The 16453-nt window shown below is 37.4% G+C and overlaps 2 protein-coding genes across 4 annotated transcripts in view; one reads left to right on the plus strand and one right to left on the minus strand.

The window, feature by feature from the left end:
* The window catches only part of CTNNA1 (catenin alpha 1), a 92235-nt gene that overhangs the window by 27542 nt on the left and 48240 nt on the right, over positions 1-16453 (plus strand). The gene's annotated exons all lie outside the window — the stretch shown is intronic.
* LRRTM2 (leucine rich repeat transmembrane neuronal 2) lies at positions 8442-14013 on the minus strand. The gene is made up of 2 exons (XM_089477868.1): positions 13589-14013; positions 8442-13310 (listed from the first exon to the last, which is right to left on the minus strand). Exons 1-2 carry the CDS (start codon positions 13590-13592, stop codon positions 11764-11766), a joined length of 1551 nt encoding a protein of 516 aa, XP_089333994.1. The 5' UTR covers positions 13593-14013; the 3' UTR covers positions 8442-11763.

Raw genomic sequence — 16453 nt, forward strand, 5'->3', positions numbered from 1 at the left:
GACATTATATACCTAAGCCTAAATCTGCTAGTCTAACCCGCTAAATCAATGGGACTTAAGTGTTAACTTTCCAGGTTCTCACTGAGTCTACTCTGATTGGACTAACACTTAAATTTATGCTTTCAGGTTGGAGTCTACTCTAGGCAGGACTAATAATTGGATTTAAATCTAAGGGGGTGGGTGGGTTGAGGGTTCGGACTGTATATTTTAACCTTGTAAGTCACCCTAATTGCATTTTGTAGAGAGGCAGGATATAAATAAATTGTGTTGTTGTTATTATTATTATTAAACATTGATAGAATAACAGTTATTTAAGCAAACCTTCTAAAGATGTGCTGTTAATAGTGTAACAGAATAGGATGTCTTAGCTATATTTAAAAACAGGCAGTAGAGGATAAGTATAAATTGCCAGGTCATGGTAAGGAGAAGTAAGCAGTGGATTTCACCAAGGATCCATAATCAGAATAAGATTAGCAAAAATGGAGATGACAGGATGTCCATGTTCCAAGGATCTTCACAGTTAAGAAAAACTACAAGTGCCAAAGTAGCAGAAGCTGACTTCACTGAACTTCTTCTGTTTCCAAATGGCAAAGCAATCTCTAGCCTATTTTAATTGAGCTCTCCTAGTCTTGTAAATACAGTAGTTCTGTAGGTTCACCTTATGGTCACCACATGTCTGAAACAACTTGAAGGAAAATAACAGCTACCACCCAAAACAAAGAAAAAAAATGTTGTGGAAATTTTATGATACTCTTGAGCTTTTTCCTTTGTGTCCTGTGAAACATCTCCCAACTTACAGGAGTTTTAAGCAAGCACCCTAGATGGGTGTGAGTGCCTGCCTCAAGAAACAGATAAGTCAATATCTTCATCCCTTTCCCTAATTTACTCTCTAAATCCCTGCCAGTATGAATCAGTATGATTAATGTGGGAGTAATTTCTACTTTGTATCTGTGATAATGCTTCCCAGTTTGCAGATCATTAACATTGCAGTGGTGGATAATACCCTGTTCACAAAATTGGTATGAAAACATCTGTAATATAATAAAGTGACTTGATTTAATGAGAACTTGGAAATGAAATGTCAACTAAGACACAGCAAAATATAATCTAAGGCAACCAAATACATGATTGCACATTAGATAGCTGACGAGTAAGACAATTGTTTTACAGCAATCTTCATTTCCTCTTGCAAGAAGTAGAAACTAACACACGCCTAAACTCAGCTTAGGTGTATGTGTGAGTAGGTGAAAATAACTAGAAATCTAAAGATGTTCTTTAGCTGTGCTTAAGTTTTCCAGCCTGTCCAGTGTAATTTGATCTTTTTCTTCAAATAGCAGTCCCTGGTATTTTATCAAGACTATTTTGAAAATTCCCTTCATTTTGGAATGCAGATTCCCATGTGACATGAAAGGAATCTGTTTGAGTCTTCTTTTTTTAGAACTCTTTTAGAACGATTAGAGCTCCTGAATCAAGAGAGTATGCCAACTTCACAAGACCTTTTGTCATTTTACTGCATGCAAGGGATGGGCAGAGTTTGTGAGATCATTTTTTGTCCCCTGTGGCACCTCAAAGGTCCATACCTCAATCTTGGTTTGTTTGTTTTAGTTTTTGTTTATTTTTCCCCCTGGTGGGAAAGACAAGTTTCCTGGATTAGGCACATTGGCCTGCTTTAGGGGAAGACAGGAAGCAAGACATTCCTGATTTTAAAGAATCTTCTTCTGGGCCTAAAACACTCCAATAGTTAAAAAGTTGGTGATATTGCCTCCCACACTAGGTGTTGGCGCATTCCTAATTTAACATATTGAAAAAGAAAAGGCTGCAGGGCTTGGATATCTCAAATTGCCTTGGGGACCCCATGCAACCCATAGTTTGTACTTTGCATACCCTGCTGTATGTTAAGAGAAGATGAAATGTAGAATTGCTAACTTGGGTACCAATGTATTTTTTCTTACAGTGCTTCTGCTCAAAATATTTACATAGTAATTTTGAAAACAAATCAATATGTATTATAAAGTTAGTGTCTTGATATTTGAGAATCCTCAACTGTTACATACTCTGATTTTCTTGTAGTTTAAAGTGCAGATTTGAAGCACATATAAAGGTGTATAACCAAAATCTGAATGGATTTAATCAGCATTATGAGTGTTGCTGAACTGGAGGAACAAGTTAGAATACCACTTCAGAAATTATTACACTCTTTACTTTTTTTCCAAATGTTTCCCCTTTCCCATCCCTATTGAGTTGTGCCAAAATCCCTCTATAATGTTTCTTAGAGAAGCACCCCATGTCTACTTGCAGAAGATTTCTGAGAGCAATGGACTAGTTTTCCACAAATGCAGTCTTCTAGAAAAGCATCAGACACGATGTAACTATACCCTTCCTTTCTCCTTATCCTCTATGACACACCAAATAGAGGAAGGGAGGGCCTTGTAGTGACCACAGACCAGCTAGTAAGCCAAGGCAAAACCTTTGGAATCAGAAGTTTGGAAATTCAGTGAATCAGCCATAATACTAGCATAACTAGCACAATAATATAGAAGTCACCTAATTGAGTTAAGATGTTACATTAACATATTATAAACCTGTACTCAGGCAGATGTGTGTCCTGAGTGAGGTAGATTATTTAAGAATACAACAAGCCCTGCTCTGTTCCTAACCAACTGTGTAAACCATTGATGTTCAATTAGAGAGGCTCGGGCTTCAGATATAATTGGACTTCACACACCTCTGTGTTTCTAACCATTTGACCATATTGGTGGGCCCTCAGGAAGTTGAAGTCAACAGCATCTGCACCCCTTTCCTCCCAACCCCACCCCTGAAAAAACCCCGGTATATAAACCAGAATTGCAAACAAAAAAACATGGGGCTTTTTTCATCCTTGATGTATGCTTGTTTGGGCTAGTATGTGCACTTTAGAGCATGTTCTAACCATGGAATTACCTTCCATTGAGATAGTACACATTTAGTTCCTTGGGAACGGTAATTGATTCATCAACAAACCTGAACTTCTCCAAAAATCGTTTTTCATGTATTTTGTATTTCATATTTGTGCTTTAACACTGTTGCGCGTTGATCTATTATGGAATATGTCTTGAATGACTGAACGTAAGATCATGTCTCTGGCATATTTTTCTAAATTCTACGTCCTATGAGTTTGTTCTGTGGTTCACATTTAAACTAAATAGTTTTATTTTTCAACCTTCCTTATCCAATGCTTAGAATACTGCTGTGGCTTTTGATATAGAAGTATGATTCAGCAATGCATGCATTCTCTACCTTTCCTCTGCTGACACAAGTCCAAGAAGTTCATAAGATTTTGTTTTTCATTGTAAGATGTTAAATATTTTGTTCTGTCTAAATCCAGACCAGTTATCTGTATTTACTAGCAAACAGGTATCACAGACAGTTTGAAGCTGACTTGTTTTCATAGTTAAGGCTAACCACAGAATGCCCCAGTTTGAACACAGCAGTAGCCTGCAGTTATCCTTGCATCTGTGCTAAAGGGAGATCTTGTGAGAGAATGGGCAAACTGACAAGGCCAAGGTTTGCAAGTGTAACAGTAGATGATAATCCAGCACCATGCTATGTTTGATGATTACAGTTGGGGAGACCTGAATTCAGATCTATTCACCCAAGGGACTTCAGGCCAACCTTTTCCCTCTATAACTGTGGGTTTTTACTCATAGTTGACCCTTTGGGATAGAAGCATACGTGCAATGTTGAAATACACAGAAGAAAGGTAGGGTATGAATGTGATAGGGAAAAATTGTTTGGGGTGATAAGAACTGCCAAGTGATCTCTGGCATTATTTTTTCCTCACTCTGCCAGTTAGCTCCTGAGTCTTTCCAGCCAAGAAATGTAGTGAAGCTGCTGGCTGTTTACTTCCCACCATTACAAAACATAATGGATAGTTTAAGAATTTGGGTAGGCATAAAAATGTCATATCCAGAAACATGTTAAGGTAGAACTGACAATAGACACGTGACATTGGTCTACATATACATTGACCCTCTGGGGGAGCTATGGTGACCTTCTGACCCATCCATTGTTTAGACGAGAGGTGGGCAAAGCTGCACCTTTCCCCATCAAAAATGTGTGTTCTTCATGGTATTCCCACACTGTTTGGAGGCCCCATGGCCTCCATGTGTCCAAAAAAGAAAGAAAGAAAGAAGGCAAAACATTTTTAAATGCTTCAATTTTCTCTCTAGGGGCCATGGAAGGCATTTCCATGGGGCAAATTCCTGCTTTAAAAAAAAGTCTATCCTGGGCCTAAAAACACCCAAGCAGGTCCCCCAAAATTGAGTGTTTTGACACAAAAACCTTTCTTCCCAGAGGTGCATGTGGTGGGGATGCAGCCCTCCAAGGTCTCCAGAGAGACTAGTATGGTCTCCTAATTTTCCACAGTTGCAGGTACTTTAGAGTATTAGTTTTCACTTGGTAGGTCATCACAGTCACAGACAACAGGAGTCAGAACTAGAGCACTAATAGCACATGTAACAATGTTTCTCAAAATCTTATTGGACTAAAGACTGGGATTTTGCAATTTACGACACATATTGGAAAACGTAAGAGGACATGGAGGTGAATGGCTAGCTATTAATTGGATAAGATGGGAAGGAGGGAAAACTAAACTTTGGGTAATAAATGTGACTGCTTTGCTAGCTAGCTCCCAAAGCATAGTTTTGACTTCAAAAATAGATAGCAGTGATGTCAAGCTGGCTGGAATCTAGCAGTGGTGACTAGAGTAGAAAATATTAGAATCATACAGTTGGAAGAGACCACAAGGGCTACCCAGTCCAACCCCCCTGCCATGCAGGAAATCTAAATCAAAGCATCCTCGACAGATGGCCATCCAGCCTCTGTTTAAAAACCTAAGGAAGGAGATTCCACTACACTCCGAGGGAGTGTGTTCCACTGTCAAATAGCCCTTACTGTCAGGAAGTTCCTCCTAATGTTGAGGTGGAATCTCTTTTCCTGGAGCTTGCATCCATTGCTCCGGGTCCTAGTCTCTGGAGCAGCAGAAAACAAGCTTGCTCCCTCCTCAATATGACATCCCTTCAAGTATTTAAGCAAGGCTATCATATCACCTCTTAACCTTCTCTTCTCCAGGCTAAACATCCCCAGCTCCCTAAGTCATTCCTCATAGGACATGGTTTCCAGACCCTTCACCATTTTAGTCGTCCTCCTTTGGACACGCTCCAGTTTCTCAATGTCCTTTTTAAATTGTGGTGTCCAGAACTGGACACAGTATTCCAGGTGGGGCCTGACCAGAGCAGAATAGAGTGGGACTATTACTTCCCTTGATCTAGACACTATACCTTTATTGATGCAGCCTAAAATCGCTTTGGCCTTGCTAGCTGCCGCATCACACTGTTGACTCATGTTCAATTTGTGGTTTACTTGGACTCCCAGATCCCTGAAACTGACAAATATGAAATATTGAATTCTCCTAAACATCCTCCTAGGAAATACCCAATGTATAGTCACAGAAATGGCAAGTAACAGTAACTAGCATATTTACTATATAGATTAAACATTGTACTTTCCTGGATAGTGGGTTATTTTTACTGCTGGGTTTTGGGGTGCTTGTTCATATGTCACCATTCTGTACATTTGAAAGTTGGACCAGTTAAATTTTGTGACTTGGAAGTAAAAGAATTTAGGCGTGGAATCCTAGATAAATGTAGTTTTAAATGTGCTAATAACTTCAGTTCTTCAATATTACAGTATTAGCAAAATTGTTTCCTTTTTCTAATCCATCCAAATGCAGTAATTACTTCTTATCACTTAAGTGCTTCCTCACTGTGATGCTTTGTTCAATTGTTCATTATTTCTCTCAGGAATAGAGGCCTTTGGTAAGAGATGGGCTTAAGTATTGCATATGTAGCTTGTTTTTATTATCCAGGTCACTGGAGTGAGAAAAAGTTATTTAATGCAAAACATGTTCTTGGGAGATGAGTTTTGAGTCGTCACTACTGGCTACAATTCTGATAACTCAATAAAAGTCCTCAGTAAATTTTCTTAATTTTGACCGGAGACATCTTACAAATAAATAAAGGTAGAATTCTTAGAAATATTTTTCACCTCCTATGCTGTCTATTTCAGTTAGAAGTAAATCAGCCTAGGTATTCTTTTAATTGGTCCAGAGCAGATCGAGTACTAGCACAATATGCCTGCTGTTGGCAGCAACTTGATTGGCTTCAAGAATCACCATAGAAAAGTTCCTCCTTCATGTGTACTAGAAACATAATTGATTTTAATGAAATCATAATTTTTAAAGAAGTCTACATCAGTGAATGCATAGAAACAAAGATAAGATATGTTGTTGTCTTGATGACAGTTTCTGCAGTTCTTTATACTCTAGAGGAATGATTCCCAAAATTTGGCCCTCCAGGTGTTTTGGACTTCAACTTCCAGAATTTCTGACTATTAGCCAAACTGCCCGGGGTGCCTGAGAGTTGACATCCAAAATACCTGAAGAACCAAAATTTGGGAACCACTGCTCTAGAGAATGCTATTATTTGGCATTAAGATGGTCTTTTTTCAAGTACTCTGAAAGGTCACTTGTCAAATTCTAGCCCAGTATAAATGCATGTATAAGAAAACTTACATGACGGAAATACGTAAACAAATATTTCTGCGTTCACTTATGACTACCATCATAGCACAGGACAATAGTGTCTACATGTGACTTTTTGGAATACGCCAACCAAAATCATTTGTCCAATGAATTACCTACTCCCATAGTGCTCTCAGCAACAAAAGTGTTCTCAGCAAATAGCTTTTTTTTACCTTTATACTGATAAGTAACTCCCCCCCCCCCAAGAGAACATACCAGACAAGAAAATAGTTCATAGAAATTCATAAATGCATTTGCTTGAATACTTCAGGTCAGACTTTTTAGTATGTATGAGGTTGGAATCTGTATTCAGGCATCTGCTTCAGTTCTTATTTATGAAATCCCTAGGAAAACTTGGAACACTGTGGACAAAATATCCACTTTCCTAAAGCTTATCATATAAATAGATAGTTTTCATAATACAAACAACATCTCTATTTTTACATCCTAAATATCTAAAAAGTATCATTTCACTGAAATGTAGTGCAAGGTTTACCAACATGGCTGTGGGAAAATGATATGGCTGTACTCAAAGGATTTTTTTCTAAGCAATCTGTATTTCAGGAGCTGATAAATAGATCATGTCCTAAAGACTGCTATTTTATTGTATCTTATCACACACACTCCCCAAAAATTCAGATCAACTGTGTATTCTTATTTTCAAAAGGTATCAAAAAAGAGGCAACATCTATTTTTACAGTATACACACTTTTTAATGGTTTTTGTACACTGCGCTTACTGCATTATGAATCTTTCTCCTCCACCAGAAAATGCATCTCGGAACATTACTAACACAAGTAATTTGGAATGTCTGTTAATAATCTCAGCATTTGTTGAAACATTCTAGGATCTTAAAATGTAGTAACACCAGATATGTTATATTGGAAGTGTAGCAGAGACTTGAAATTTACATCATGGATGTGGCCACAATCTTGTTTGTATAATGTGGCATGATTTAAATCATGTAAAATAATGAAGCCTCATTTAAACATATACCCCTCTTTGAGTTGTTTCCTCTCCAGCCAGTAGCTGTTGATGCAATATAAAAAGTTTGATTCTATGGCACCAGTTAGAGATAGATAATGACCCTGGGCTGCAGAGAACTGTGATACTGAACATAATTAACCCCATAGTCATGTTCTTCCCATATAAATAAGTTATATTTCTGAAATCAGATTGTAGGGAATGTTAACTTTCTGAACTGATGGCAATAAATTTTAGATAGAGATTGATGTTGTGACTAAAAAGTGGATCCACTTGATTTTTTTCTTCTGAAGATTGTGCAACAGAAGCCTTAAAATGTCAATTGTAAATAAGGTTAAGGATGGCATATTGTTCTTAGAAATTACTATGTAAAAACTACCACAGCACAGGTGGAAACAATAAGCCAATGAAAATACAGTACAGTGCTTTGGGGAGGATATATTTATATGAGACACTAAGTTAGGCCAGCCTTGGTATTGGTTCATACATGCATACACATCGCTTGTTCTCCCTTTATTTCATTATTTGTTGGTTGATGTGCCTCAGCCAAATGTATATGAATGTCTACATTAAAAGTTGTTTCTTCAGTTGCCATTAGGGGATACGAACATCCTGTTTATGATGGTACTTCATAAATGCGCATCTCTAGTTGATACTGTTGCTACCATGAACATGCATATTTGAACTGCTTTCATGGTACTTTTTCTGTTAAAAGTAACATTTGGCATTCTGATACTGAATTGCATGTAGCTTTTAATAGTTTGCCACATGAGAAGATATCATCTTCTTTAAAGATGCAAGAAAAAAATAGAGAGAAATTGTGAACATAACTTTTCTATGGGCAATTCGTTGTTAGTGGGATTGATATGTTTTGCTGACTGTCAGTGATTTTATCATACAGGCCATACAGCTCCTCTTAGTTATGTTTAGTGTCTGTCTGTGGTTTACATAATCAAGAGTTCATACCAAATATCCTCTATTGCTGTTTCTTAAAACAGCGAAATGTTGTCTTGTAGGCACATGTCTTGTGATATTGGTATGTACAATAAAAACTAATATTAATCCATTCCAAGATTGAATGAGCACTGGTGAGAATATTGGTTTGTTCTTGCCTGGTATCTGCAGGTATTAACTCAAAGAAAGGAGGAGAAAACAGGTTGTCATAGAAGTAGGTAAGCAAGTTATACATCTGTGCCAAGACCAATTGAAGGGAATGGGAAAAGCTTGTTAGCCCATATCCAGTATTCCACAAATTCACTTAATTGTTAAGTAGCTGTGGTGATTCCTAATCCTAACATAAAGACCACTTTTGGAAGAGAACATTGCAGCATCGAAATATTACTAGCTTCATTTGTAAAAGCCCAAGAAACCACCTCAAGGAGCACATTTAAAAAAATTTGGCCAGCTAGTAGCTCGAGCCAGTTGTCATAGCTGCCATGTAGCATTTAGGCAATCAACCAGTGAAATAGCATTGAGCTATACTCATTCAGAGTATCCTGCAGGGTGCAAATAGAATTTATAGATTTCATTATTTTGTTTATTTACTTACTTACTACCTTTCTCTCAGCACAGGATCCAAGGTGACCAAGGAAGACAATATATTGGAATCAGTGTTTCTATTTTATACTAAATTCTGCAGAGTTCATACATTACTACTTAGTATAGTGAAACTATATAGGCTTAACATGGTGGGGATATATGGGCCTGATTAGTAGCCAAGACTGTTTGCTACCAGTTAAAGATTTGAAAGAGGGTTCTGTTTTTAAGTGTTCAATTTTCTTTGCAGTTCTTTGCAATATATACATATTAGTCTACCTTCATACACACTTGCACAGTTAAACACAACTGAATCTTGGCAACACTTGGAAGTGAACAGTGTCTGCATAATGTGCGTGGGAGGGTTGGCAGGGAGGGACACTGAAACATAGGCAATTCACAAGAAAAGTGTGAGTAACATTTATTTCAGTGAAACTTAATGAATTCTTGGCGGGTGCTGTGTTTAAAGGCAGAGGGAATTTCCCTTTACCCAGATGCATAGAATATATGTTGTATGGCTAAAAATAAAGATTTCCTACATGAGAGAGCTGTGGCAATCGGTCCATCTGTTTTTACTCTAGTAGTAAACAGTTAGTGGCTTAATAAGTAGAAAAATAATTGTATAGGAAGTCTCATATTAATTAAATGTAGTGTCCAGCATAAAAAGCTGGAGTTAATTAGTACTGGGCTTGATTCATTGGTTGTAAAGTCTCAGATCTTCTGATTACTCATTTTATGTTAAAGCACTGCAATAGTCCATCCAGGTATTTCACTAAAAGATAATGCACATATAAAATGGATTTTTGAGCCAGTGATTCTAGCTTGAAAACTTTTCAGCATAGTACAACACATAATTAATACTGTATACCAATCTAAAGAATTCAAGCACCAATGCTCCCCCTCCCTCCCCACTGTGTAAAAAAGAAAGAGTTGCGGTTGAACTTGGCATGATATTTTAGATCTACATATGTACATTTTTTTCCTAAGTTTATAGCTTTGGTTATGTTTTCATGATTTTTGAACAATTAAATACTCTCTCCTCCCCAACAGTCTTATTGTTAAACTACACAGATGCACAGTAAATTTAATTTCATAACATAGTTTAGGTATACAGGTTGAGTCTCCCTTCTCCGAAATTCCAAAATATTCCAAAATTGTCTACATGGGTTGCTGAGGTAGTGACACCTTTGCTTTCTGGTGGATCAGTGTACACCAACTTTGTTTCATGCACAACATTATTTAAAATGTTACACATGAAATTGCCTTCAGTCTGTGTGTACAAGGTGTATGCCAAACATAAATTAATTTCATGTTTAGAGCTGGGTCCCATCTCCAGGATATCTCATTATGAATATGCAAGTATTCCAAAATCCAAAAAAACTCAAACACTTCTGGTCCCAAGCATTTCGGATAAGGAACAGTCAACCTGTCATGTTTTTTTCCCTAGAAACCATTTGTTTGTTTTTTTGGGGGGAGTAATTTTGTACCACTGTTCAATGGGGTCTTAAACATTCTCTGCCAAGTAAAATGTTCTGCAGATTATATTTTTATTCAACCATGTTTTTGTTTTTACCCAAACATTTTTGCTTGGAAATCAGTCTTCTTGAAATCAGTGGAATTCATTTATGAACAGTCAGGATTAGAATTCATATATAAATTGTTAAGTGATAGCTGTGGGTTTCTCCTGCAGTGACTAATTTTGTCTTCTGAGAAATCACTAGTTCATAAATTGGATTTCTGTTCAAGATGAACCATTGGGATGAGAGCAGAAGAAAGAGGTCTTCTGTGCTGGCCTTAAAAAATAAGAGCTCATTTCTTTCAAACACATATTGAGTCTTAATCTGAAATGTGTCCCACTAAATTCAAGACAGATTTAATACAAATTGGTTGTCTCTAATTCTTTGAAGACCATACTGCATGGTACCGAATGTCTATGGAAGAGTGATATTTTAAAGCAATGCATGTAATCTCGGTTTATTCAGAAGTGTCGACAGCTATATTGTATTCTGAATTTGGAACAAATTTAAATAAGCTGAACTCTCAATATGGAATTTTAGAAAATACACTTAATCTTTTCCCATGCTTCAGTACATAGGAAAATCCTCTGCTGCACCTTACCACTGTAGATATAAATCTGAGAATCAGCTTTAAACACACAAATACCACATTTTCTTTTAAATCTCTGCTTCCGAAAAAACTGAATCACCTGAAATGTTGGGGCATCAAATGGCAAAATGTCCTCCCTTCAGTGAGTCCTGCAAATATATACCTAATGGTGTCATTTCATCCAAGCTATTCATCTAACTCATGTCTGGAGGCTTGAGTAAAAGTCTTACACATATAATTACATAACATGAAGCAGTTTACATATTTTGGGTTGAGCATATTTAGACTTCCAAACATCAGGAGTGCAAATTTAATGCAAACATTGCTGATTTAACACTGAAAATATTATGGGTTTATTTAAAAAGAAAAAACACTTTTAAATACTGCATCACTCAAAACATGTAGCCTAGAAAAATCTAGGCTTTTTCAACATTTCCTCTTTAAAAATTAATATGTTTTGGATCCCTGCAATTTAAAGTAAGTTTTATCTGCTTTTGCTTTTTGATTACCTGTAGACATTACACTTCACATTCTTTATAGGGTAGTTGCTGACACTTGCACTGTCCATAACCATTAATGATGATGAAAGGTCCTTCATGGGTGGGTTCATATTCATTATATGGTCCTTGGTCTGACATATTTGACATATGTAGCCGTGTTTGAGATCGTAGTTGCCTGTGGCTTTGAATCATTGAGCACTGCCTAATTTTTCTTAATGTGGGAGGGCAGCACTTCCTGGAGATGAACACTACAAAAATGATAAAAAAGAAAGAAAATAATAAAGCCATTGTTCCTGTAATTACCTGCTGAGTGAAGATGACATTGTTGGGCTCAGGCAACTGTTCTTCTGTGGTAATAGGTATGCCCGTAGTAGTTGAAATTTCTTTATCTCCCACATGGAAATTTGAGGAGCTTATTCTTTTTGTGTATTCAGTCGTTGGAGCTCCGTAGCTTGCAGCAATGGTTGTAACAACAGTTGATAAATTCCAGCAAAGCTGAAAACCATAAACTGCATCTAGAATATCCTCTCCCTGGGTGTGGTTTGGACTATGGCAAAGTATGGAGTGCTCCCACCGACCTTGGAAACCACTCAGCCATGTAGCTAATGCACATATTTTGGGGCTGCATTCCCATGGGTTGCTGGAGAGACCCACCGTAGTTAGGGTTTTAAGTGAATATAAAACCTTGGACTCCAGAGTGGTTAGCTTGTTGTTATCCATTAGGAGTACTTTAAGGTTAGGCATTATTTCAAAAACTGTCATATCAATGGCTTTGATATCATTTCCAGACAAATCTATCTTTTCTAAAGTGCCCCAGGTCCATTCCATCCCGCATGTCAAGTTGCTAATTTTATTCCCCTGTAAGAAGAGCATGTGCAGATTGCTTAGCCGTAGGAAATGAGCAAAGTTAATCTTTGTCAGCTGGTTGTGCTCTAGGTGAAGCTCCCTCAGTTTGATTAATCCTGCAAATCCATTGCGTGCCAAACTTCGCAAACGATTTGTGCTCAGATCCAAAAAATCCAAACTACGACAGTCTGAAAATAGACGGACTGGGATAGTCCTCAGGGAATTGGAACGTAAACTCAAGGTTTGCAGTTTGCGAAGGCCATAGAACAATTCAGGATGCAAAGCAGATAACTGATTGAAAGAGAGGTCCAAATGTTGCAGGTTAAGCAGTTGGCTAAAAGTTGTGTTTGGCAAATAAGAGATTTTGTTTGAACTTAAAATTAATTCCTTTAGTTTATACAGTCCTTGAAAGCCATCTTCTTTTATTGTATCAATTTGATTATGGTCTAAATGAAGCCAAGTAAGTTGACTGAAGCTTGCAAACTGATCCCCTTCAAGTTCCGTAATAAAATTGTGCCTCAATGACAAACCTAGACAGCCCTTGTCAGTGGTGTTTGGCACTGAGTGAAACCCCTGAGAGTCACAGTAAAAGAGCAGCTTCTCGCAACGGCATTTTGGTGGACAAGCCGTGCCCAAGGCAGGCAGCATTTTAAAAACAATACTCATTGCATATACTGCTGCCAGCACAGGAGTCCCTAATGGCCACTTGAAATGTAAGCCTGCAGAATATAGTTCAAGGAAACAACAAAATAGGATATTCTTATCAGATGTATGCTTACAACAGAAAGAAAAAACGATTGCTGCAGATAATGACATGCATTAAAATGCTGAGGTCTTTACACTTTAAATAAATGTTTGGTATGAACATCAGTCTAAATTATTGAAATTATTGACAGACTACCCAGTTGCCTTAAAAGATATTAACATGCTATTGTTACCTATTTCTAAAGTCAAATTTACTGCACATAGTACAACAAATCAAAATGTATAAACTTACCCATTCTTTTGAGTACGTTGAAGGTTGCATTCAGTCGTAGTTTTAGACTCAACACAGTGAGTCTGTAAAAAGCTCTAATGTTGACAGCCTCTGAATAATTTACTGCTACTGTCCTCCACTAATAAAAGTAAAAATGACTTCACATCCCCTTGTCATATATTCCTTTTGAATTCATTTCCTTGATTTTCAGTGACAGGTCTGCAAATTCCCGAATCAGTGCTGAATTGGAGTTCTCTGTTTTTATACTGTACAGCTGTTTAATTGAAAGCGTTTTCCACGGCTATGGCTTTTTTGTCTTAACTTGTTGATGGCAGATGGGTAGCTTATTGCTGAGAGAAGCTTCTGTAGTCGCTTGAATGCATTTGCTGAAAAGCTTTCAGGGATATGGTACAGGAACGCATTTGCTTATGTGCTGCGACCACACAACCGTATATAGGCTGACGTCATCTTGTGACGTTCCTTTTTGTTTGGGTTTTCCAGAAGCTTTGCAGTTTAAGGCACTGTGGTGCATACTGTGAATTGTGAGATTAGACTACCACTAAGAGGAAAAACTTAACTGTAGGAATTCTTCATTTGACATCCAAGGGAGAGAAGTGACTTTGCAAGAGTCTCTCCTGCAGATTGCATGTTTATTATTAACACTGGATTTCTGAAATCTAGTTAACAGTACAGATTTTTTTTGGCATGGTTGTCCTGATGGTGCTTTGCTTGTTGTGTGTTTGGGGCAAGGAGGGGGCAATCAGTTTGCTAATTAACAAAGGCTGTCAGGCAAAGTCACATGGGATTTTAAATTCAAAAGGGATTTGCATTGCTATAAAATTACAGTTCTAGTTTAAAAGGAGGGAGATATTTATTATTGGAATTGAGAAGATGACTTTGGCAAGTGCCTCTTGAAATAAACTCAACCAGATGCAAACTTTTGAGTGGATTGTTTTCACATAACTGTTCTTTTAACAGCTATCAGGACTCTTATTTAAATATCTGATAGTTCAAATAAGATTAGAAAATAATTACAATTTACTGAGAGACAGGATGAAAAATTGTCCAGTAGAAGTAGATTAATGGGGATGGTACAAACTCTCTCTTCCCGTTCAATTTCAAGTATTTTTAAATAGAAAAATAAACCTTGTCTGTACCCCACCATCAGAACAAATCTTGGTTGTGTATATCAGTTCATTTGTCAAAGACTATATTCCCAGTATTTCTTTTGGTGTAAATGATACCTTGCCCGCTTGCAAGATGCTTGTGTTTCTTTCTAGAAATGTGTTACCTTTTGTTTTTTAAAATTGACAGAAGGGTGAATCAGAAAAAGGACAAAAAGGGTAAATCAGAACAATTCATTTTTAAGCTGTATAGCAAATAATGTTCACTTGTTGGGGTGGTTGCAGGGGAAATCATTATAAGTCAGTTCTAAGGGAAGAATGGGGTTGTGGGGTCATTTCTTTCCTCACCATTCTTGGCACTTTGTTTTGGCCCTGAAGTGAAATCCAGATTTGAAGTCTTCGTTAACTCAGTTTGATGAACTGAGATTGTTTGAAGCAGAAATGTGCTATAGCTGTATTCAGCAATAACTTTTTGTTAAAGAATAAATGCTGAGTTAAACGTTATTTAAATCATTTAAGGTTTGTGGTGTCATTAACACTACCGTATTTTCCAGCGTATAAGACGACTGGGCATATAAGACGACCCCCCAACTTTTCCAGTTAAAATATAGAGTTTGGGATGTACTCACCGTATAAGGCTACCCCTCTTCCATCTCACACCAAATAAAAATTTAAAAAACATCAGATTTGATTTCAATATGGTAATTTAAATTCAAATGCTTACGACATGCAGGTCCTTAGCAGGAAAGCTTGTTGTATACAAAGCCTGCTTGGACTGGTCAGTTCTCCCTGCCTGCCCAGTTCTCTCTGTCTCCAAGACTATCAGAGCGGTAGCGGCTTTCATACGATCGCCTGCGGCTGCGGCCATTTTTGAACTCCCTCCACCATATGCGGCGACCGCAGAACCTCCAGTCCAGCTCAGAAGTTTCAGCACCTGACCTATAATATGACATCCGGCGTATAAGACGACCCCTGACTTTTGAGAAGCTTTTCCTGGGTTAAAAAGTAGTCTTATACGCCAGAAAATACAGTAGTTTGCAATTCATAAAATCAGCTGAACTTTAATAAACACTCCGGTGTTCTGTTTCAGTTACATAGTGTACTGGCTGATTAAAACTAAGTGCAAATATAACAGTACATGTGGTAGTGCGACTTCCGAAAGTCTTCCAAGGCCAGTTGTTCACGGTTATATTGTTGTAGACCAGTTGTTTCTTTCCTTCCACATACTATGTCTGCAGAATCACGTAATGCCTGTCAGACATAAAACATCAGGATCTTTCTGGTGCCATGGTTCTAGAGGATCGGGGGTGCACTAGAATTCAAGAAGTAATTGTTAAGTCCAGAGTTAAGTCCAGGGACCGGATTTAGCCACATATTTGTTTTAATAGAGCAGGAGAGAGTGCAGAGACATCCTCAGCCAGTGGTATCATTAGGGTTGGTGTCACCAGCTGTGGTAACATGATGTGACCCCCCCATTGACCTCCTCCCATTTCACACCATACCGAATCCTTAGTAATGCTTTTTTGCACTAACGTTACTCATAAATCATAATTCCCATGTACCACTGAATGTAATCCTAATAGTTGTGACATAAACAACTAGCAAAATTAAAATTATACCTTCAGATTACAATATCATATGCAAACCTAAATGTATTTACATATACATAGTGAAGATTTGTTTAAAATGTGTTGTTTTTAAAGAAAATTGGAAAAGAATAAAATAAAAATTCAAATTTAAAAAATCTAAAATTTAAAATTTT

This window comes from Sceloporus occidentalis, unplaced genomic scaffold (genome assembly GCF_023333645.1).
Source record: "Sceloporus occidentalis isolate IW3139 unplaced genomic scaffold, rSceOcc1.0.p SCAF_12, whole genome shotgun sequence".
NCBI classification, from domain to species: Eukaryota; Metazoa; Chordata; class Lepidosauria; order Squamata; family Phrynosomatidae; genus Sceloporus; species Sceloporus occidentalis.